This window comes from Plectropomus leopardus, chromosome 8, assembly GCF_008729295.1.
Source record: "Plectropomus leopardus isolate mb chromosome 8, YSFRI_Pleo_2.0, whole genome shotgun sequence".
Lineage (NCBI taxonomy): Eukaryota > Metazoa > Chordata > Actinopteri > Perciformes > Serranidae > Plectropomus > Plectropomus leopardus.
Genome location: NC_056470.1, coordinates 29,317,042 through 29,340,026, shown reverse-complemented (window position 1 = coordinate 29,340,026; position 22,985 = coordinate 29,317,042). Strand labels below are relative to the sequence as shown.

Sequence of the window (22,985 nt, the reverse complement as noted above, 5' to 3'; positions counted from 1 at the left end):
TTTTATCATGCTTTTTGAGCATCGATTTTATCTTTTTCCTTTGAGTCATGGTTAAGAGTCAATTATATTGCGATATTTCTAAGCTATATCTTTTAACTCCTCAAAAGCACTTCATTAACGCTATGATTTGGGAGACAGAATCAAACAGTACAGTTTTTTTTTCTTACTAAATTCCCTCTTTGATGTGACAACATTGTATAAATGACTATTGGTACTTTGAAAAAGAAATAACTCAATTCCATTTTTGATCAATAATCATTAGTAACGTAGATAAAATGACTAAGTGGGTAAATGCAAGTATTAAAATAAGTGGCACTATGTGATAAAATAAAAGTATGTCACTTTACTGTAATGCAGCCTTTAAAATCCAGAAAAAACACCATTTATTCAATATCACAATATAACAAAATCCAATATCAAAGACGATATATTGCCTCATATCTCGGCACAATATAATATCTTTATGTGACCCAGCCAATATCATTTTCAATGACAAGCCTTTGCACAATGAGTTTCAGCTCCTCCCCTCTAGAAACAGGTTTTTAGTCTCAAAGTGTAAAATCAAGCGCTATTTAAAAAAAAAACACTTTTGTTCCAGCTGCCATCACACTGATAAACAAGCTGTGGAGAAATTGCAGCCTTTATTTATGATTTATTTATTCATAGCTTTCATTTTAGTGTTTGGTTATTATTGGTATTTATATATTTAACATTTTGTTTAGCACTGGGGCGCTTTTATTGTTTTATCGTTAACCGTCTTGTCATGTTTTATCCAGTATGTTGTAAGTAGTGTCTGAAACTGTCAATGGATGCCTTAAACTTTTGACCGCAAACCAAACCTACATATTAGGTTAATAAAGTAACCAGAATCTGAAAACAACTAACTATCTGTAGTGCAGTGCACTGCAGAGACTGCAGTGTGAAGAATAAGCCAAATTTGTAAAGTAATTTTATCTGCTGGCACTTCAGGGCAGTGAGAAAAGACTTTGGTTTAAGGGGGTTTTCATACAAGCTGACCTGGACGACAGCAGCAAGACTGCATGGTTTTGGGAGGGACCAGAGATGACGAGTAGGAAAGAGTGATGATGCAAAAAAAAAAAAAAAAAGAAAGCAAGACTCAACATCTTGCATTTTGACACAAGACGCTGTCACCCTGACGTTCTCATAATTCTCATAACACCTGACTCCCTCCCCAAACCATCTGCTCTATAGGCTCCTTTCTGTTTCCGTCTTGCGCTGTCTGAAACATCACAATCAAACCTTACTGTGTGTGAGATTTCATACCTTTTTGATACTCTGTGCAACATTTCTTCCTCCTTTACTTGTGCACTTTAACAAATAAATAAAAATAATGCACATTTCCTTCTCATATTCTGCTGCTGCACACAAAGCAGCTCTGCAACGTTTGATTACTAAAATTAACACCAGTGCCAAGAAGAAAAAATAAAAAGACTGACTACAGGGACCTTTTGATATAATTTCAGACTAAAATAACTTGAATGTGCGACAATATTTAAATCTTTTCCCAGAACTCAGTAGAAGGAGCTCAAAAGGTGCACTTGAAGGAAACCACTGGTGGATTCAATGAGCCTTTTGTTTCCTCTGCAGAGCATGTTTTGACATGTCACAGCAGGAAAAGGACAGGTGCGAATAGTAAAATTAATGATGACTGTCCTAGTATGGTGCATTCTGGCTAACGGGCACACTTTAGTGGCTTACTGGGACATTTGAACAGAACAGAGACTATAGGTGTGTTTACACAGACCTTAATATTTGACTATTATTCCAAATATGACAATATCCTGAATACAAAATTCAACAATGTAAAAAAACATATTCTCATGGGATACTTGGGCTTTTTCTGAATGCAGAATTTTCTGATTAAGACATGCGGGATATGCCCGTATTGTTCAGATTTTAGGAGCATTTGTTGGATGTGACACACGACTCCTTGCCTGTTTATGCGTTGTGCACAAATCAACAGTTTGCAAAGCCCCAAAAATCCTCACGTTTTTGGTACAAATGAGAAACGCATCCCCTTTTAAACATTATAAAAGACTTGTATATCAACAAGTATTTGGATATGCACAAATATCGCAATGCCGACTTTTTCAAGAAGATACAACGTCAGAAAGACGTTGGACTCTTATGTCAGACAGACGCTAAATCTTGATTGAAATGAAGTTAGAATTTTACATTGTGTGGATGTCAACATTAAGTCATTTTGCAGACGTTGGGTTTTGTTCCTTATACCTTATGAATTAATGTCGTTATTCTACATCAAAGTGACATTGGCATGAGATGTTTGGAAGACATTGAATTTTGGTTACATAACAACACAACTTAAAACCAACAAATATCAACGTCATCTGTCTTCAGTATTCTACATCAAATTAATGGTGGCGTTAAACATTGTCCTAACATTGAATTTTGGTCACCAGACACCACAACCTAAATTAAACCAAATATCGACATCTGACAATGCCAATGGTCAGCTGGGTGATTGAAACAACCAAAGATGGAGGCTTTGTTTGCATGGTTGAACAAGTCCGCCTCTGGTGAAAAACTTCAACTTCACTGAAAAAATCAATTTTGGAAAAAAAAAAGCAGTAAAAATTGCACAAGCAGCTCCTGATGTCCAATTTTCGATATTTTGATGTGATGAACAACATGTTGGGGCACACTGATCAGAATACGCACGGCTGCTTGTAAACGGGAAATATTCACTTAAACCGCCTTGCAACGGCTCGGTTGCGATATTGTCTTTTTGGAATAAGGGCAAAAAAACGGAACATTTTGTACATGAAAACGTAGCCGATGTAAATGTTAACACCTGTGCTTCTCTTACTATGACAACTTAATGTGTCTGCCGTGAAAAAAGGCCCCAAGATTTGCATCTTAGCTTTGTGTCATTCAGATATATCCACATATGTGCAAGTACAAGTTGTGTTTCAAGGTGTAAAATGACAGACGACTTGGTGAAATGGTATAATAAACAAAAACACAATCTACACACACACACCCTTTAAATTAGATTTCAATTGTTTCAAATGATAAATGTACTGTGTTTAACTACAGAGTTACATTTCCCCCTGCTGGTAAATCCTTTGCTCTGCAGCTGCAACTGAAAAATCATAACAGTGTTTGAGTGTGTGAGCCACCTGAGACAAGTCTCTCAAAAAGCTGCTCCAGCATCACCGCAGATCAGGTGTCGAAGACCCCAAGTAAGTTTTGAGGTCTGAGATGTTGGATTTGATGAGCTTGGCCGGGATGGTCGGCATGTTGAGCCTCTGATACGCGGCAAACCTGTGACAGCCTCCAAAAGAGTAGTAGTAGTTTCCGCCCTCGCTGCCTTTGATCCAGAGCACATCGATGGGAGGAACAACACTGATGTCTGCTGTCTCCTGGAAGGAAAGATATTCATACAGCAAGTTTAGAGAAAAAAAAGATTGCAAATAATGTCTTTAAAAAATTGTATATTTCAAAAGTGATGCTTACACAGTATTGCATCACTAACATCCAGTATTTTATTCTGAAATGGGCAATTCTGTGTAGTGAGTACATACAGGTACGTACATACATACGTTACAGAGTGTTTTTACATCGTGGTATTTCTACTTTTACTTAACTCTTTGACACATGGATCGTCTTCACTTTTCTTGGGCTGCACTCAAATGCCTTTCATAAGTTTGTAATTATTTGAACCTCGAGCAAATTGTTGTAACGTCTTTCAAAAACACAAAACGTCACAAATTGCAAGAAATCAGTAAATTTAGAAAATTCCATTGAAAAAAAGGGAAAATGTGTTATATGTCATTTTTTTTTAAATACAATTCAAATTGTAAGCATTTTATTTTGTTTTTTTTCTTTTTTAAAAAATAATTTCTCATTTTTATCTAATAAGGGTCAAGAATGTAATAAGAGTCAAATATTTTTTTCTAAATATGCTCTTCCAAACCGTTGATTTGGCTTTCTATGGTAAGCTAGGATAATGAAACTAAAATTGACCATTTTCTGCTATATATAGATATACCGGAGTGATCATGATCATGAATGATCATTCATTGTTATTAAATGATACATTTAATTTTATCCATTATATCTATGGTGAAAAAAATCGTAAGTTTGATTTTTTTACCGTCTAAAACCAGGTTTTACCAAATGGTTGAGTTGGCCTTTTATGGTAAAAGTAGTGATGCTAAGATACATTTTTTAATTAAACAAAAAAGGGATGAATATTCACTATTGTTAATACCATATCTTTATTGTTAGTCCATTACAAATTTGGTGAAAGAAGATTTAAGTATGATATTTTCACTGTTTCTGAGACATTTTCAAAGTCCTGTAATGGTTAATATGTGTGGAAATAATACTGGTTATACTGGAAATTGCTTATGTTGGTACACAAACATTTTTCAAGAATTATAACAGTAAATGATTTTAAATTCTGATTTTTTTTTTTTCTCTGTTTTATCATTACCATAAATGGCCATCTCAACAGTTTGGTAAAGGCCTTTATTTAAAAAATGATGGGGTATGTTAAAAAAATAAATAAATAAACAATGATTCTTGTTATTACAGCCCAAAGGACATAAAAAAGCAAATATTTTTTTCCCATTATTATTATTTTTTTGTTTTTTGTTGTTGCACATTGCCTTCTTCCCATGTTTTCAAATAAATGAAGCAAATTTGGTTTCAAATAGTTCAGTGAAGATGTGAATACTTCTTCCACCTCTACGTGTAGTGTTTGTTTTTACTCATTCACAGCAGTGTTGTAGGCCATCTAATTTGCCAACTTAAAATGAGTCTCATTAACAGTTAAACACTGAAAAATGTTACCTTTATTGTGTCCATCAGACTCTGAACTTTCTGCTCGTCCAGCTCCGGAGGGATCGGTCTGATGATGACCTGCATCGGGATGTTATGAACCTCCTCGAGGCCGTCCGAGTGAATCGACCTGTTGCTTTCAACGTCCGCCGCGTCGCACTGAGTGGACATATTTCTTACATATAAAACCGAGAGTTTCACCTGAGTTTTAGCGCCGTGCCACAAGCGAAACATTTAATAAACGACACCGTCGGACAACAGCGTCCTGTTTGAGTTTTTCTTCACTTCCTGGATGCCGTTCTGTTTACGTAATGCGTAACGGCTTTAAAGGAAGGTTCTCATTGGTCCGCCGCGCTGTCAATCATAATATAAGCTACAACGCCCACCGTGGTCGGTCAGTGTTAGCATACTTGGCATTTAAATTACTAAATTAAGTAAAACTTCGTGTTTGTTTCGTTAAAATTTCGGATAAAATGTTCTTAGACTGTCATTTGCTTTATGTTTTCAGAGAAACTATTATAATGTGTGAGCTACGACACTGCGGTTAATAAGTTATTTTAATTAGCAAAGTAGTTAACGGTTAGCATAATTAGTGTAACATTAGCTTAGCTCCGTTTTTAGCCACCTGAGGGCAACACAAGCAAGCGAGACGTTAAAGTTGTTAGCAAAAAGTTATTTACACACCCAGAAGCTCTGAAGTCACGGTGTTGGAATCGTGTTTGTGTGCACCTGATGAATGTGAGTCCACAATTCAGTCTTTTTAAGCTCTACTTTGGTCTCCACCAATTCCTTTGGAGGATATCTGTCTTGTTAGCAGCTAAATGCTTCATGTTTACCAGCTGGTCTATAACAAAGTCTATTTTCTCTTGTTGTAAGTGCTGTTTGGTGCTGAGCAGGTAGTGTACAACTTGTTTTCCTGAAGCTAGCTGCTTGTTGCAGGAAAATAAAAATTATGAGAGCAGCAAAAATTACCAAAAACAATAAAGATGCATTAGGGTTGCAATAGTATGAGATTTTATTTATTTTTTTACTACTTTTTATTCATTTTCAACAAGTTTGATGCAGTCATACAGTGCAGTCATTATGTTTACAGATGCAACTCAAATAAGAATAATAATGATAATAATCGTCATAATAATTATTATTATAATAACTTCATTTTTTAAAGCACCTTTAAAAACAATTGTTTACAAAGTGCTTTGAAAGACAAAGCAAAGGCAGGAACTCATGGAATAATAAAAATAAATAACACGCATCCCAAACAGAGAAAGTTCTCGAGCAGTCAAATAAAAAGGCAAGAACAAAATGCACAAAAGGTCAACAAGAATAAAGCAAATAAAATGAGTAAAAGTAATAATACAAGCAGATCATTAAAATGCAGTTAAAGTACAGAATGAAAAAAAAGTTTTAGAAAATGCAAGAATAAATGCACTAAAAGACGATAAAAATAATGTAAGAAGTAATATAACAAGACGATATCACATCAGTGGGGATAAAACTATTGTTCACACCATTCTCAGATGTACGGAAAATACACATTAACAAAGGTATGAAATAACAGGTGCACATTTAGTTAGAAATGTATCTGTTTTTAGATGCAGTCTAGCAGTTACATTTTCCATATAAAAGACATCCTTATTTTCTCCCTGCATTGTATTACAGTGGATGGCTGTGGCCTTAGCCAGGAGACTGTGATCATATTCTTAGCAATTAAAAGGAGGATTTGCAATAATGCTGTCTGGTTGTTGTTCTCTGCATCCCATGGTAGTGTTCCAACAGTATGAGATTTTTATGGTAAGATAACTGTTTAAAAAAATATTAGGGTTTCGCGGTACTACATAATTATTATCAATTACAATGACCCTCAAATCAGTGATAACAGAATGAATTTTATGGCCTGCTGTGTTTTGACAGTTAATTAGGTGGATTTACCAGTTAGATGGGTAGGTTACTGTTTAAGAAGCGGGTAAACTATATTCCAATTTTTGGATGATAGGTGGGCATACAGTAAATGGCCAGTAATAGAGGTGGTGATACCCCATACACCTGTGTTAACTCCCACTACAACACTGACTAGGGTTGGGTGATTGAGCTTTAAATATAATATCATGATATTTTTAGGCTATATCGCAATACACAATATATATCTTAATACTTTGAAATCTCCTTTAAACTACTGTAAACAACTAAAATAAAAAGATTATTCAATGAACTACGGTTACAAATAAAGTAGCTACTGCCATAAAATAAAGTTACATAAACTAATGTATAATAAGTGCATTAAAATACTTTAACAAATTAATAATTTTTATACCATGGTATACCTTGAATTATGGTTGCAAAGATATTCCGGTTTTGAGGTATTTAGTTACGATATTGGAAAAAAGAATGCAGCTGGATAAAGAGTCTCACCTTTATTTGAGTTATTTTGAGATGGGAGACTTTTGACACACACTTTCATTTTAAACAAATGGTTTCAATAATTATAATAAAATGTTTGTTCAGCCAAACCTAACCCTTCAATTTTCCTTCCTTTAAGAGACTGATAATAATAGTAATTCTGTAATATCACAAAACCGCAATATTTTCTGAGATGGTTATCGTACCATGAGAATCTCATACTGTTACAACCCAACCTTGAATATGGTGTAACGCTGCAACCCCCGTTGTAAGCCGCACAGCTAAACAAAGAGCTGAAACTCTCCATAAAAATCCATAAAGCTGAAGGGAGCTCCAGATAATAATTCTCAGTGGGCTCATCACTACAAGTGACCCCTTTCACATCGTCATTTAGTACAAAAATATCAATTATCGCCGTTTTAAATATGCTTGCCTCTATTTCTTTTATATCCCCATAGGAATAGTGGGTAACTACTGTATAACAGTACAGTGAGCAACTGAATGTTATGTCTGTAATCAGTTGTGCAAAGTCACTAATTACATTTAGTGAAGTACAGTCCTCCAAAATATGCAACCTTTAAATGCTGTTGATATTGGCTTTGTTCCCTCTCGGTTTGAAATCCCACAGGCTCTATTTCTGTAAATAAAAAATTTGCTATTTCATCCTTTCAATATGCTGCTTTCTTTTCTACTGACCGTTTTAATAAAAATAATAATAATAATAATAATAATAATATCTTGGATGTATATAGTGCCTTTCACTATACCCAAGGAGGCTTTACACAATTAAATAAAAACAGAAATAAAACCCAATGTAAAGCGTTTTTATTACACCAAATAATGATGAAATATTTAATGTGAGTTTGTCATATGGGTTATGAATGAACTAAAATATTCTTTTTGATTGCAGAAAAATCATTCACAGACAAAGAAACATCTAGTTTGTCGTCCTACATGGTGACATTTTATGTGTTTAGGTCAATCAGACCTCTAATGAACAAACTGTTATTGACAAAAGTTTACACCAATCCATAGATACAGAGCTTGTTTAACACTCTGTAGAACAGCTGGAGTGTCTGAGACCTCAAACACAAGTAATGTGTCATTTTCTGTGTGGGACTTCTGAAACATGTCATCAAATCATGTAAATAAGGTATTCTAACATAATGAGAAAAATGTATGAAGTATCAAGCTGAAATAACAGTGTTAATGTTTTTTTAACTGTCAAACATAACATTAAGGTCTGCATCTTAACATGTAAACATGTATTGGAGGTAGCTGTTGTAGTATTTTATAGCACGCATATGTAGTACCAAACACAAACTTTACCCCTTGTTGTTCGATAACTTATTCATTTCATGGCCAAACTGTTTCTCATTAAAATTCACTCGAGCAATTAGTCATGCAGTTGAAAAGAGTCGCTACAAGCCCAGAATCCTTTGGTGACAATAGTTTTTAATGAGGTCAGTGTTTTGTATTGTCGACTGTTGCGTGATATAGGCTTCCTCCATCAAAGTGCACTACTTAGTGTTATTCTATTTTTGCAGGGATTTCAAAGAGCCAGCCAGGTTGCTGTGGTTACAAAAAGGACGTCTGGGCCCGCAGCTTTGCACAGGTAAGTGGAAAGCTTCAAAGATCTGTGGCAGTGGAGCGGAAACAGAACTATTGTTGTTTTCTCCAACCCACAGCTACAGCATCTTCTAATGAGACAATTAAAAATGATTTCTTGGACAGTAGAGGCAGGCCATTATATTGAATTATTACAAATACTTTGAACTACAATGGTAGCGCCTTTTATGTTGATTAATTGGTCACACGGGGATCAGTTACAACATGAAGGAGGTCTATATATAGTGTGTCATCATTTACAATGGTATCAGTACATTTATATATCATTGTGGAAAAAAACTGAACTCCCTGTAATTTAGGTGCTGCAGTGAATGTAATAAACTTTTTCGCCTCATTGTCAAGTGATAGTTTTGCCATAACAGCCTTAATCTGATTCTAATTTCCCCAAAAGCAGTTTATCTTTGAAAGGCACCTCACATTTCTCCTTTTTTTTTTCTTTAAAAGCAATTTAGTAGGCACCCACATAAAAACAACTGAAAAACTCCAATTAGACTGCAATATGCTGACATGGATCGTGCAGCTGGCTGCATGACTTGGTGTTTCTGTTTGAATAACTACAGTATAGTAAATATGTATGGTGACATATCCCCTCTGGGCATTCACCACTTTATACAATGTCAATTTCAAATCGCTTCTTTGCTGTCAATCAGAAGCCACTTCATCACGCACCAAAAGAAACCAGCGCCACATGAAGAGAAGAGAGCCTGTCAGTCAAAGCATATAGACATGTAAATCATCTCCGGTGCTGAGGTGTGTTTGCAGTCCCACTACACTCTGCGTGACCCTCTGCTGTCACAGCAGGATTGTATTCTAGTCACTAACATATCTCAATTACTTAGATTGAGTTAGTCACACAGGTACAGCAGCAGGTCATGGAAGAACAGTTCCCACATAATGATTTGCTGTTAATATTAGATTTCAATCCCTGTGGGATTGTCACACTTAGAGCAGCTGGAGAAAATTACCTGCCAGCTTTCCGACAGGGAAGTGAGCTATATTTATTTATACCTTCTCCTTTTCTTTTTTTTTTTTTTTACACGTTGACATGCTTTTAAAGTGATAATTATTCTGACGGCGATTTTCAGTCTTCAAACTATAGCTTTGTGATAGATGAATGTGTCTGAAATCATGACACAGTTTAGCAACAGTGGATGTGTGTGCGGCTGAATGTGTGGCTGATTTGTTCACTGATGTTGATTATTCACTGGTGGCTCTCGACGCTTAAATGTACGAAATTATTTTCTGCACTATCTCCTTCTAGTACAGCTGCCCAGAACAGGATTTCTGTTTAATGATCTTCCTTGCCTTGAAATAAATTTGCTCACCCAGAGAGAGAAGTGGTGCTTTGGAGTGAGGTTATTTAGATGTGGATTAAGCTGTAGTCTGTCTTTCCATTTGTAAATAAAAACAGAAGCACTATAACATTTTTTTCAGCTTAAATACAAGCATAGAAAGCCACAAAAGCATTGTGAAAATTATCTTAATTATCTTTTAAACAAATGATAAATATCACATGTGTAATTCCTTTGTTATCCTTGTTTCTGCATGTATTGTATATGAAGAGAAAAAAGGAGCTATTTAAGGAGTGCCCTCCTTGACTTTTGCTTGAGTGCTGATGACAAGTTGGATATCTTAGATGCATAAAAATGCGATTTTGACACGACTTCAAAAAGAGAAGCATACGGATGAGGTGGACCCTCTGCCAACAGAGAGACGAGGAAACAGATGGGTTTTACACAAACAGCACAAACATCAAGAACACTGAGTTAAAGAGCTTGGCAGTCTCACTTGATGAAACAGTGAGGAATGGAGGCGCTTTTAATGAGCATCTCTCCTGTGATGCAGAATGTGAAAAGACAAACTGTTAGCTCTTAAAGGGGCAGTTACAGTTGGTTGGCCCTGACTGGTTGAACCAAATGGTTTTACGAACCTCTTGTTGAGCGACTTTGGTCCGTATGTGTGCAGATGGTTATAACATGGAGAGAATAAAATGGCCCAGAGCAGAATATCTCCTTCAGTTGAATGATCCAGTTGAATAGATGGCACCATGGTCAACAAACAAAGGTTGTTGTTGTTGGACTGGTAATGCTGGCAGTTGGTGATTAGCCAACAGATGGCGCCAGATGTATGCGAAGGGTCAGCGCGAAGGCCGGCACCAGTTCAAGGAGTGTTGAGTTGAGTAATGATAGTTTTTTATATTGAGATATGTTCTTTGTCACCTGTGAGCAACTGAAACACACAAACTACTTTTTAAAATAGGGATTTGGAAGTAGACGGCAAACTCCATTACGAATATATTATTTACTCCATTGTTGTCGACTGTATTTTTTAAAAGTAATTGATTAATTGTCTACACTATAAAATGTCACAAACACTTGAGAAAAAAAAATGGCAAGTTTATTGCCATTAACCAAACATTTTTCGTTCACCATATTTCTATATACGTGGCATCAGCTCAGCAGCTTGAGTACCAGCTTTTCAGGTTTTCATTCTAACTTCAAAGAAAGTTCACGTGAATTTTCCCAGTCAGGAACTAATTTTTCTGATTATTTTGACACCACATGAATGTGAGGTAATTTATCTGTGCATGATTGCAGATCAGAATTTGTATGAACTCTATTGGGCTGAAACAAACAAACATTTACATTGTTGATGATTAGTCTGTAGATGATTTTTTCAATTTAAACTTCAGAAAATAGTGCGCATCCTATTTACAACCCTTCTGTCCAAATCCCCAAATTAGTTCACTATCACATAAGATGAAATAAACCAGCAAATAGTCACATTTTAGAAGCTGGAACCAGAGAAATGTTTTCAATTTTGCCCTAACAATCACTTGATTATCAAAATTGCTGCTTATTAACTAATCAATTGATTCACTTATTGGTTCAGCTCTAAAATAGCATGTTGCTTCCAGTGTAATGTGTGAGCAACGAAAAGACACCAGTTGCAACTCAAATACTTTTAACTATTGAACTTAAAATGGATAATACCCATTATGAATATTGTTTTTTTTCTCCTTATTCCATTTTTTTGCAAGTACAGTTTTCCTATAAATACTGTGATACTCAAATTTTTCTTTCTCCAAGTTCGTGTTGTAACATAGCTCTATTATCTGCTGCTATAGGTAGAAATATGCAGTCACCTCCCTGTAACCGCTAACCCAGTTATATCCTCTCTCAGACACTCGCTCAGAAGACGGTGGTGTTCTTTGGGTCAATATCTTTGAAGTGATAGTGTAGTGCGCTCAATTTTGCAGGTTGTTTTCAATAATTTAACTGATGTTCTTTGAGTGTGTGTGGCGGCGGGAGGCTGTCGAGCTGTAGGATATGTATGAAGGGGCCACGTCCCCCTTCCCTGCCTCACAAAGCTGATCACTCATAGCTGCTGTACAGCTCACCCACGGGTGATGTAATTGGATTGCATGGGTCCCCATTTTACAGTCCATTGCCATATAATGACATCAGTTATTTACTTTCATCATAAAATCTGATAAGGGACAACATCTGCCAGGGTAAAGTTTGAGTGAGTACCGCTCATGAATGTAGATGCACGGTCTGCAACATGCTGATCTGCAGCACTGTGAGCTGTTTGCTGCTGCATGCACAAAAACAAGACTTGGTTGTGAACTTGTCATTTCACTCTAAGAAAAATGCAACATGTGAGAACAGATTTATTTAGTTTATCTTCAGTAACATAACAAGAAGCATGTAACAGCAGCAATGGCAGCTTTCACACACCGAGGAGATGAGAGTGCAGCAAAGTGTCTTGTTTCTAAGTCCCTGCTCTGCTCTGCTCTGCCTGCTGTCTCATTATACTGCTGCTGTGCTGCTGGAGGACACTGAAGGACACAAGCGATTGAATTCAAGTGTTGTATATTCCCTGGAAACCAATCAAGAAAAGCCCCAGAATAATAATCCCTGTCCGCTGTCATGATTCATTTTTATTTTGTTCCATATTTTTCTCTGGCTTTTGAGTCACTCAGAAAGAGTAGTCCCAGCATAAAATCAATGTTCCATTAAAATTTAATGACCAGGAAGGGCTTAATAGTGGTGGAACAGATGCCTCTGCTTTTGATAACGCCGACATCTCAGGAACTCTTATTCAAAGCCGTATTGGTGTTGTCAGGTCCTCTGACCGTTCCTGTTCACAGCCGCTGTGAAAAACAAAGGATATCGGCATTTTTGTGCCTCGTAGCGGTGAAATTAAAAGTTAGTAAATTGACAGTAAAGCTCGTAAAATTCATCAAACATTGACAGAGGAGGCTACAGCTGATGGCACATTATAGCCATAACTATAATTACTCACTGTGTTAATGTTGACTAAGGGCTATTCCAACCAGATTCGAGATTTGCCATTTTCCTCACTCTGTTTTATTAGATATGAGAAAAAAAGGTGTAGAAATATATAAAAACATGAACAGGTTGGGCTGTCAATGAACACCTGCAGCGCGTGTGTGTGTGTGTGTGTGCATGTTTTCTCAGTGACACAAATAACAAAAAAACACCCTTTTCTTCTTTAATTAAATCACATTTGACAATTTAAAAAGAAACAAGATTGGACTTGCAGGTTCCTTGTGCTATTGTTTTTATTAACGTTATCATTGCTATTGTTGTCATCATTATTAATTGTAGCAGAACAAGATAAATCAAAACACCCCTCAGCAATCATGGCTTAAGTTTCTTCATACTCAGCTGGAACAGAGAGATAGAAAGAGAGGAAGAGAGCAAGAGAGAGAGAGAAAGAGAGAGAAAGAAAGTGGAAAATCTTAATCAGTTTTTTTTTCTTTGAGGACCATATGGAAGGTTTCAAGCAGCCAACCATATGTTGAAGGCTTTTGTCATGGAAATCATACTTTTTGGCACTTTTTCATTGCGCAGCCAAGCCGGGCACATTAATAAAAGAAAACAAGAACAGAAAAAAATCATACAGAACATGATCAAATCTTTGAGAACACACAGAGTTTGAAGGTTTTTTTGTCTGTAACTTACAACAGATAGCTTTTTAATCAAGACACTCCCTGATTCACATGGCCACCCAGACTGCAATTGGTACCTGTATTTGTATTTCCTTTTTAATAAAAAAAAAAACATGAATAGAAAAAGAGCAATTAAATGTCTACATGCATTGTCATATTATTGCTGTGATATATTTACAGATATATTTACAAAATCATCAAAGAGGAACAATGTTTCCCTACATCTAAATTCACAAGTTTCCAATCAAATTGTGCCTCCTTTTCTGCAATTAATATTTTCTCCGAGGACAATCTGTAATGCTGCCAGTTTTAGATACAAGCCTACAGTACATTTCCAATTGATGTTTTTAATGATCTCAGTGCTTTTATGTGCCTCATTAAAACACAGTCCCCAGGTTTTGGAGATGCATTACATCTCTGTCCCACAGTAAAACATTAAACATATAAAAAAGAATCTATAGGAAGTAGAGATTTCCGCATTAGTTCAATAATACAGCGACGTGCCAAACTGGGTGTTCTGCAAGTTAATCAGGAGACAGGTGGTTTGGATGCTCTCATGCGGTGATTCATCTGTAGCACTTAGACAACCATTGACAGGATGATGGTGAAAAAGGGCGGACGAATGGAGCCGAAACTCCTCTTTTCTTTTCGTCTCTCCTCAGTTTTTGTGTTTTGTTTTGTTTTTAGGGCGAGCTCAGCATTACAGCGATCGTGTCATCCATTTGGAATATGCAAATAGCTGACAGTGCATTTGCCTGCTGGTGCTTGACCTTCCCCTTGGAGGTCGCTCACCGACTCAATTACGCTCCCTATCTGCAGTCTGTCTGCAAACACCTGTTATCCTCCCACACTCCACCACCCTCCGCCAATCCCACTTCAGCACATCTCATCCTTGGTGCGTCTGTTTAGAGGCAGTTGCGACGGGATGAGGACGGCTGATAGGAGGAGGGAAGCGAGGCAGGGACAAATGATGGGGGAGTTAGAAGTGCATTACATTGCATCGTTTTATTACAACAGTTGTGAAAACTTTATCTACCCAGACAGCTCACGTCAAGATCACTTCTATAAGTGCTGATTAGGACGCAATGCATTCTCTTTTTTGATACCTCGGAGATTCACTTAGCTTATTTTACCTTCACAGAATAATTTGGGAGCTGTAGTGACTTTTAATTTAACCATATTTTAATGTTTTGTTATGCCAGTGACCTAAATTAGAATTATTGTAATCCTGTAATCCTATTGTGTAACCTTCCAGCATTTCAGTCAAATCACACCTGCCTTTCAGCTGCCAGAAGAGATTTATTTTTACCTGGTTGCTTTTAAAATAAGAGTTAAAATGATAATTATATGATAGAATAGCAGCCTTTTCCAGTCGAATTAACACTTGTAGCAGATTTGGACTTACTGTATAAAGGATTGAGTGTTGCTCATAGTTACTGCATCACTATAATTATTGCTTTTACACCTTTGAAACCTTGGTGTAACTAGATTACACCTACATTGTTATGTAATGGATAGTTTTTTTCATGGCGTTGTGTGCATGCACATCACCATCGCCAATTCTGGGAATTATTTATTGCCTGAGATTTAAAGACAAAAAGGGCCAAAAAATCTCCAGTCACGAGGAGACGGGGGGCTTTTTGGAAACAGCAAAATGGAGAATTTTTTTAGCGTTTCATTTTCATCGTTTCTTTTTATTGCCCTAAATCGACTGAAAACAGGACAGCTGTGATTGTTATACATGTCAGTTGCTGTGTCAGTAGTTATTGCCACGAAAAAACAAAATTCTGCATTCATTCGTTTGAAGTCTCCTAACACTGGTACTGTACATTGTTCCTCTTTAAAAAACTAAGTCCCATGGACTCTCTACAGTTTTCATGCATATAAACATTTTCTTTGAAGATCAGCAGCATCTTACAAGGTCAATGGATGTTCATTTTTTAAATTATAAACAATAAATAAATACATGATAATTAACAAATAAGCAAGTCTTCAATAAATACACAAAAATAAGGTAAATAAATAAATACATAAATAGGTAGATAAATAAAGTATTTACATGATAAATAGATGGTATGCATCTAAACCGTGGGCGGAGCTTTGAGCGACATATAAAACAGACAAACAGAATAATTTTGACTGTCACTTTGTAACTGAGGGTGTGTGAGTCCATACCTTCACTCTGAGGTAACACTGGCGGAGGGGGAGCACCTCAAACACTGGGTGAAGATTGCTCTTTAAGACTGGACGATGCACCATAAAGGCAGCAAAGTTTATGCAAGCCACCATGGTGGAGGAAGAACAACGAGAGTTTTCATTGCTATAGACAAGTCAACCGCACATGGCACTTATAACAATAGATCATTTGGTCTGGCTCCCAGTGTTTTTGTCCGAGTCTGTACATCAGGGTGAGACTATGAATTTGATGTGTGATAACCTGTTCAACAGGCCTGTTAGACGTTTTAAAATCTTGCAGAATTGAATTGAATGACCTATGGCCTATGATCGTGTATAGCTTATTTAAATTTGCTCTTTTTTTGAATACCCACAGTTACAAAGATGCTTTAGATCAACAAGGGATAATAAGCACAAAAAAATAAATTTAGAAAAATCAAATAGAAAAATAACATCCGTTGAATTGAAACATTGGTGTGGAAAAAAGGGGTTTGTCTTTTTACCTTTTAAAATGATCTCCCTTTTTTGCAAATACTGTCATAGTTCACATTTTCATAAAAAGTTCATGTTGGCAGTTGCAAAAGAATTCAATTCTTAGCAAATAAAAAGCAGCATAAAAATACAAGAGGTCATTTTGTCTCTAAAAAACAAAAGAACACTGTTAGTCCTTTTTTATGTTTTTTTTGTCATTTTCTCATTACTATTTGCTATAAAATATCAGGAATCTAAATATTATTACTATTGATATCAATATCATTATAGTCATTGATAAAAATTCACATGCCAGGCCTCATATATAATTGTGTGTGTAAGTGTGTTTGAGTGTGTTGGTGTGCACACGTGCGTACATTTGTGTGTATGTGTTTGTGTGTGTGTGTGTGTGTGTTTGTGTGTGTGTTTGCATACATGTCTGTGTGAGTGTGTGTGTGTGTGTGTGTGTGTGTGTGTGTGTGTGTTTACATGTGCCCACGTCCGTACGAGCACACGTTGCTTAATTGTGTACAACTATCATCTACAGTCTCTATTTGGGGGAAGGTTGTTTGATTGTATGTTTCTGTGGACGATTAGCTACTGTGCAGGGAAAAAATCCAGCATCTTTTGAAATTGTCTTTGCCATAATCATTAGAGTTTCTTCACGTAATCTCAGTGAAAATATTGCTTTCTAAAAAAAGGGAAGAAAAAAGGCATGGAGGGCAGAGTGAACAGGGTTATTGGTTGTGAACCTACAACAGGGGTTCAAAATTTTGCTTTTTTCTCGTGGTTAATTTTCTGATCCAGAGTCGTCTTCGTCCGCAGAGCCCTTGAAGCAAGCTGACTCATAGTGCTTGTTCAGGTAGGACTTGAGAGCGAAGGTCTTATTGCAGCGCTTGCATCTGTAGTGCTTGAAGGCAGAGTGTGTTTGCATGTGGGCGCGGAGGTTTGAACGGTCAGCAAAGGCTTTGCCACAGTGTGCGCAGGCAAAGGGCTTCTCCCCCGTGTGCGAGCGCATGTGACCTTGAAGGAGCCACGGCCGGCTGAAGGCCTTGCTGCACACGTCGCACTTGTGCTTGAGGTCGTGGGTGAGGATGTGCATGGCCAACGCTGGCATAGACACGTACACTTTATTACAGGTGGGACACTTGCGGGCCATCTTGCTGTCCAGGCTGCGGTGCGTCTGCTTGTGTCTGCTGAGGTTGGAGGAAGTGGCGTACGTCTTGCCGCACTCGTTGCAGGTGTGGCGAGCCGTGCCAGCTCCCCTCTCCTGAGCCCCGCCGTTGGCACTGCTGCTTCTTGAGCCCCCTCCACGACTCTCTGTGTCTCCCTTCCGCCTCGAGCGCCCGTCAGAGATGAAGAAGGCATCCATGGTGTAACCCTCGGCCAGTGCCTCCGATTCACCACTGTAGAAGCCGCTGGCTGTCATGCCAGACTGGGGGCTGTCGGGGTGCTTCAGGTCGGGGTCACAGTACTCCTCTCCGCTGCTCACCTGGGTGTAAAGGGGGTCTGACACCGGCGAGGCCAGCTTGTGCTCCATCTTCTTCTCCCCCTGGTATACAGATGGCGTGATGTAATCCTGGATGTAGCCTGGGTAAGAGACACACGCAAACACAGTTGGCCAGGGGTTGTGATGGATAAGGACACAGTGACATGCTGGTGATTACATGATTATCATCTTGGATGATTGCCCTTTGTAAAATGGCGAAAGAGTGAGTGGCAGCACAGGGCTAATTGCATTTTTTTACAGAACTCACAGGTTATACACACAATAGTGCAGTGATGCAGGGAAAAATTATGCACTTAGCTGCGTTATTTTACAGTGAGAATGAGCGCTAGATAATAGCTCATCAAAGACGACTACTGTGTAAGGTGATGCATATTGACGCCCCTCTCAAAGAAAGTGGCCTCACTGATTAGACCTCCTTTTCTTAATTTTTCTCAGTTCTCTTTGGCTGTGGCCTGTCTCCATGTTTCACCTCTAAACCTCAACCTGAACCCTTTAAACACTGGAGAGATATCCACCTTTCTGTGCATCTTTCTTAAACCTTTGAACCCAGAACAAATTTGTTTGATTTCTTTAAAAAACATGCGACAAAGGCAATGAGCAACTTGGTAAGAAATGTTCCACAAATCGGAAACAATTAATAGATTAAAATATCATTTTTAAAACAAGCTTGAAAAAAAAAATGTAAAGAGAAAAATAAATAAAGCTGAGGAAAAACTATTCTTATAATTTTCATATAATGTTATGTCCTTGTTCTATTTTTTTTCTTTTTTTACTCGTTTTCAAGTAATTCTCTTGTAGGTTTTTACTAATGTCTTGCAAAATTTTAGGTTGCTTTTTCTTTCGTGGCCAAGTCATCTTCCCATGTTTTTTAAAAGAAATCAAGGCAGTTTGCTCAGGTGTCAAAGGGCTAAATAACTAATTTATCCATTTATTTTATTATGTGTATTGTGACAACATCTTTTTTCTTTTATTATGAGTGGCCTAACAAAAATAAGAACACCCAAAACAGGTTGCATGTCTAATTTTATTTTTCCTTCCTGTTTTAATTACTGTTTGTTTTTTGCTGCAAACAAAAGCATTTTTGGTTTTGGACCAGATGAACGTGTTACATACTGCTGCTTGCATCCTGTAGGATTTCATGCTACATCTTGAAGCACGTTTAAACATGATGCAGCAAAGCACAAAGCATCACGAGTGATTTAAAATGCCTCGAGTTGTACAGAGCATGATTTCAGAGAGATATATTTTTGTTGGCATCATTCATGTCTTTCCTTTTTGCTCTGAAGCAGCCCAGTGCCAGAGGAGCTAAAAGGCTTGCTGGCAGCTAAATGCATCCAAACAGAACTCAATACATTCTTACGCTGTGAGCTCAGGAGCTGAATTAATACTAAATGCATTTACCTCCAGGGTTGATATCGGTTGAACATATGAGTACAAATATAAAAAGTGGTGAAATTTCTTTCCTGGGAGAAATAGTGCCTAACTGCAGAAAAAAAGCCATTCCCAAGCACTGTGTGCAGCAAGCAGTGGAAATTAGGTATTGACTGCTTTTTAATGAAATTCAAAGTTTTGAAGTGATCAATAGACTATCATATGTAAAACAGCACAGCTGTTAGAGAAGATAGAAATAGTGCAAGGAACAGATCAAGTATCTGCGACACACACACAATAATAGTTTATTGAGCACTGTGTGCTTGAGGCCCGATAATGTGAGACTCGTTGTTTGTGAAGTGGGGTCACCTGTCTGCAGCAGCGAGCACACTGGAGCGCCTTCAAGAAACAGGCCATTAAGAAATCAGCTGAAGTGCTCTCTTACTACGGCGTCTCCATTCCCAAGGGTTTCTGTTCACACACCCACTCTGTCAAAGACATGACCATGACACCCGGGGACAGGGAAACACCAGGCCTGTGCACACATTATTATGCTGCACTGCATGGGATCACTGTCTTCAACTACGCAGATGGTGTTTGTCCAGGAGAGAGAGCAACATAACCTCACAAAAACACAATTTAAAAACAGAAGAAATATTTATCTTTTTTTAAAATATTATATATAATATTGCAACTTCAACTATTATTTCTAGTTACATCCACCTGTTTCATAGTCCCACTATTTCTCAGTAAAGCTTCAGGGCCTCTGCACTACATACGACAACATGGCCCTTATTTTTTTTATTTATTTATTTTTCTTCAACAAAACATACTGTATCAGTGTAAGCATAGCTGTTTACTATATCTCAATTATCCAAGGTCAGACACGGAGCTCATCATTTAGGACTCGCGCTGTATCAGCCTTTACAGCTCATAGGCTCGTTTCTCTAATGCAAAGTAAGCATGTAATTAATGGACCCTCTCAGCCACCCCTCTTTGTTGTTCGACAGACACTCAAGTCAAATGTCTCCACAATGGGGGGAAAGAAAATCTCCTGGCACGGCAGAAGTGCTGATGTTAGGTATTTCAGCCACGCTGTGAATTCTTTCATTTTGCTCCTCTTTTTTGGACTCGGCTTGAAAAGATTCTTTTGTTCAAATTAAAAGCCTTTTGTAGACACCAGTGTAGGGCCTTATCGTTCTCTTCTTCTTTTTAATGTAATGCTTATTTTTCATGGTGTTAAACAATAGATTCAGGGACAATAGAGGGTGACAATAATTACATATACACGGATTATTTAATTATGATATACATTTTTGCAGCAAGAAATGTTAAAAAACATTTATTAAAAGCTGCAAAATATTTATGGTAAATACATAGAAAATGCATGTTTTATGTATTCTTTACCCAGTTAGTTACTTCTGATTTAGCAAACCAGCCCAGACATTTTTAATTCCACTAATCCTGATCCACCTCAAATTTACTGAGCCTTGTTATTGACACGGTTGAATAACAGGTGGGCATCATCACAACATTTCACTGTGGACTGCGAAGCCTCCCTCGCTGTGAAAACATCCCAACAAATCACAACAAAGACACACATATGGCCCTCTAAACGTGGCCACAAAATGGAAGCGGCAGGCTTAAAGCAGAGTGTGAAAGTGAAGGTCGCCTCTCAGCGCTGACTGGAGCCGACTGTGACCGGTCCGTGTGTTGACCACAGTGCAGTTATGTGCCTTTCTTCATGTTTACTGTACAACCTCCGTCACGTGATCAGCCTCATTGCTGCCCCAAGCATTTTTGTCTCCTTTTTCTCCTTCCCTCCGCTATCCCTTCAGCTCCGGCTCCCCACCTCCCTCCCGGCTGCACTGTACAGTGTGTTGATGTCTCTTGTGGCGGCGATAGGCCTGCATGGCTGAAACTCTAACCCTTGCTAGTTTTAAAATGCCCGGAAGGAAGAGAAAGATGTAGTGGAGCGATGGGGGTGGGGAGACTGTGCATGCTCCATTTGGATGGGAAGAGGGGGGCAAGGGAGGATCGGACCGTGATGGGAACTCAAGGACAATAACAGCTAAGGACAAATGTATCATCCGATACTCATCTCTCATATTCATGAATTTTTTAGTTCACATGATGACCAGATAGAGTCAGCGTATGTGTGTTCAGCCACCACAGGGTTGGTGCAGTCATACAAATACGTAACTGGAGCTTCTCCCGATTATCCACACGTTTGGTTCCCTATTTACATAAGCTAATCCGTGGCTGTGACCTGAATTGTGTCTGTCCTTCACTGGAGTCAAAAAACAAAAGTCTGGGAGCAGGGTGATGGGGGTGGGGTGCCGCTGGAGAGGATTATTAAGGATACTGATGCAAAAATCAGCTGGCTGCGTGTAACATCTCACATTAATTTACACACTACAAGCACAGCTGAAGCGAGAGAAAATCTCACAGCGACACAAAAACAAAAGAGAATGCCATCTGTGCTAAGTGTGGAAATGTCAGGCATGCTGAAATCAGCACCAGAGCTGTCTACAGGCAGGAGTGCTAGCACATCTTAAACTGGAGCGGGGCAGACTGGAGGCATGTTAACTCACCATTCTCACTGAGACGAACCCCAAGGCTGGTCACCGAGTCTGTGATGGAGCGTGCAAAAGTGAACGAGTCGTCCAGGTGGTGATGATGATTGGAAGTGGCCACATTGGACGAAGAGAAATCATCAAGCTTGATCTTCTTCACCAAAAATGAGCGGGGCATGTTTCAATGGATAAAAACACAGAGCTGAGAAAAACGCATGAGAGAAAATGAGAGACCCTCTGAGGAAGCACACGAGCAGAGCTGGCTTGACGGTAATCCTTGCGGTTAATGTGAAGACAACGGCCAAAAACATAAGATAAGAAAGAAAATGGAAACCAGTGGAGAACAAGGCTGACGGCAATGCTGTGTGATACTCTCTGGCTCCCCCAGCTTCCCCCAGAAAAATAAAAAAATAAAAAATAAAGCGATCCTGTTCAGCACTGGATAGCTCCTGTGATGCAGCAGGCTTAAGGGACCAGTGAGGAAGAGAAGAGATGGAGACAGACAGAGAGAGGAGGGAGAGAGAGAGACTGTCAGACTAGCTGAGATCAGCAATCACGCCAGCCTTTATATGGGGCACAGGCAGTGGAAGATCAGGTGGTGCTGCGAAATGGAGCTGCTTAGCTTTAATCCATCAAATGTCCCCGGGGACACACATCAAATTACTACTGAACCGTCTGTGCATTCGCACACAGACAGAGGAGAAAGAACACAGCCAGACCCCCACTGCCCCCACTGCTGCTCCCCCCTTCTCCTCCCCTCCCTCTTTCACCCCGCTTATGCTCCATGCTCGGAGGAGGAGTAAAAGAGGAGGGCAGACAATGGAGATGTGGATGAGAGCACACTCAGTGTCCTGTCCCCCATTGTTTTCAGATGAAGTGGCACAGTTTATGTTTGCCTTGTACAGGCGCTGCCTCCCTCATGTCATCTCTGTTACCTCAAACAGCCTCAAATGTTTCCGTCCCTTTGACACACTGCACTGTACTAGCATGCTGAGAGCACACGTACAGTACAGAGGAGGTTATCTGAGCGTCTGCGAGTGCTGGACCT

At 38.4% G+C, this 22,985-nt stretch overlaps 2 protein-coding genes across 2 annotated transcripts; both read right to left on the bottom strand.

The window, feature by feature from the left end:
• Positions 1–359: 359 nt before the first annotated feature.
• On the bottom strand, positions 360–5,102 carry srxn1 (sulfiredoxin 1 homolog (S. cerevisiae)). Its single transcript, XM_042492096.1, has 2 exons — positions 4,840–5,102; positions 360–3,404 (listed from the first exon to the last, which is right to left on the bottom strand). Exons 1-2 carry the CDS (start codon positions 5,059–5,061, stop codon positions 3,195–3,197), a joined length of 432 nt encoding a protein of 143 aa, XP_042348030.1. The 5' UTR covers positions 5,062–5,102; the 3' UTR covers positions 360–3,194.
• Positions 5,103–16,995: 11,893 nt separating this feature from the next.
• On the bottom strand, positions 16,996–22,448 carry scrt2 (scratch family zinc finger 2). Its single transcript, XM_042492336.1, has 2 exons — positions 21,956–22,448; positions 16,996–18,070 (listed from the first exon to the last, which is right to left on the bottom strand). Exons 1-2 carry the CDS (start codon positions 22,113–22,115, stop codon positions 17,271–17,273), a joined length of 960 nt encoding a protein of 319 aa, XP_042348270.1. The 5' UTR covers positions 22,116–22,448; the 3' UTR covers positions 16,996–17,270.
• Between the last annotated feature and the right edge of the window lie 537 nt (positions 22,449–22,985).

What these genes read in the sequence shown, in the direction of transcription:
- srxn1 (XM_042492096.1), bottom strand. Translation starts at nt 5,061, where the DNA reads ATGTTTCGCTTGTGGCACGGCGCTAAAACTCAGGTGAAACTCTCGGTT. An exon ending in GTCTGATGGACACAATAAAG is followed by an intron (nt 3,405 to 4,839) that starts GTAACATTTTTC and finishes CTTTCCTTCCAG; the next exon opens with GAGACAGCAGACATCAGTGT.
- scrt2 (XM_042492336.1), bottom strand. Translation starts at nt 22,115, where the DNA reads ATGCCCCGCTCATTTTTGGTGAAGAAGATCAAGCTTGATGATTTCTCT. An exon ending in GGTTCGTCTCAGTGAGAATG is followed by an intron (nt 18,071 to 21,955) that starts GTGAGTTAACAT and finishes TCTCTTACCCAG; the next exon opens with GCTACATCCAGGATTACATC.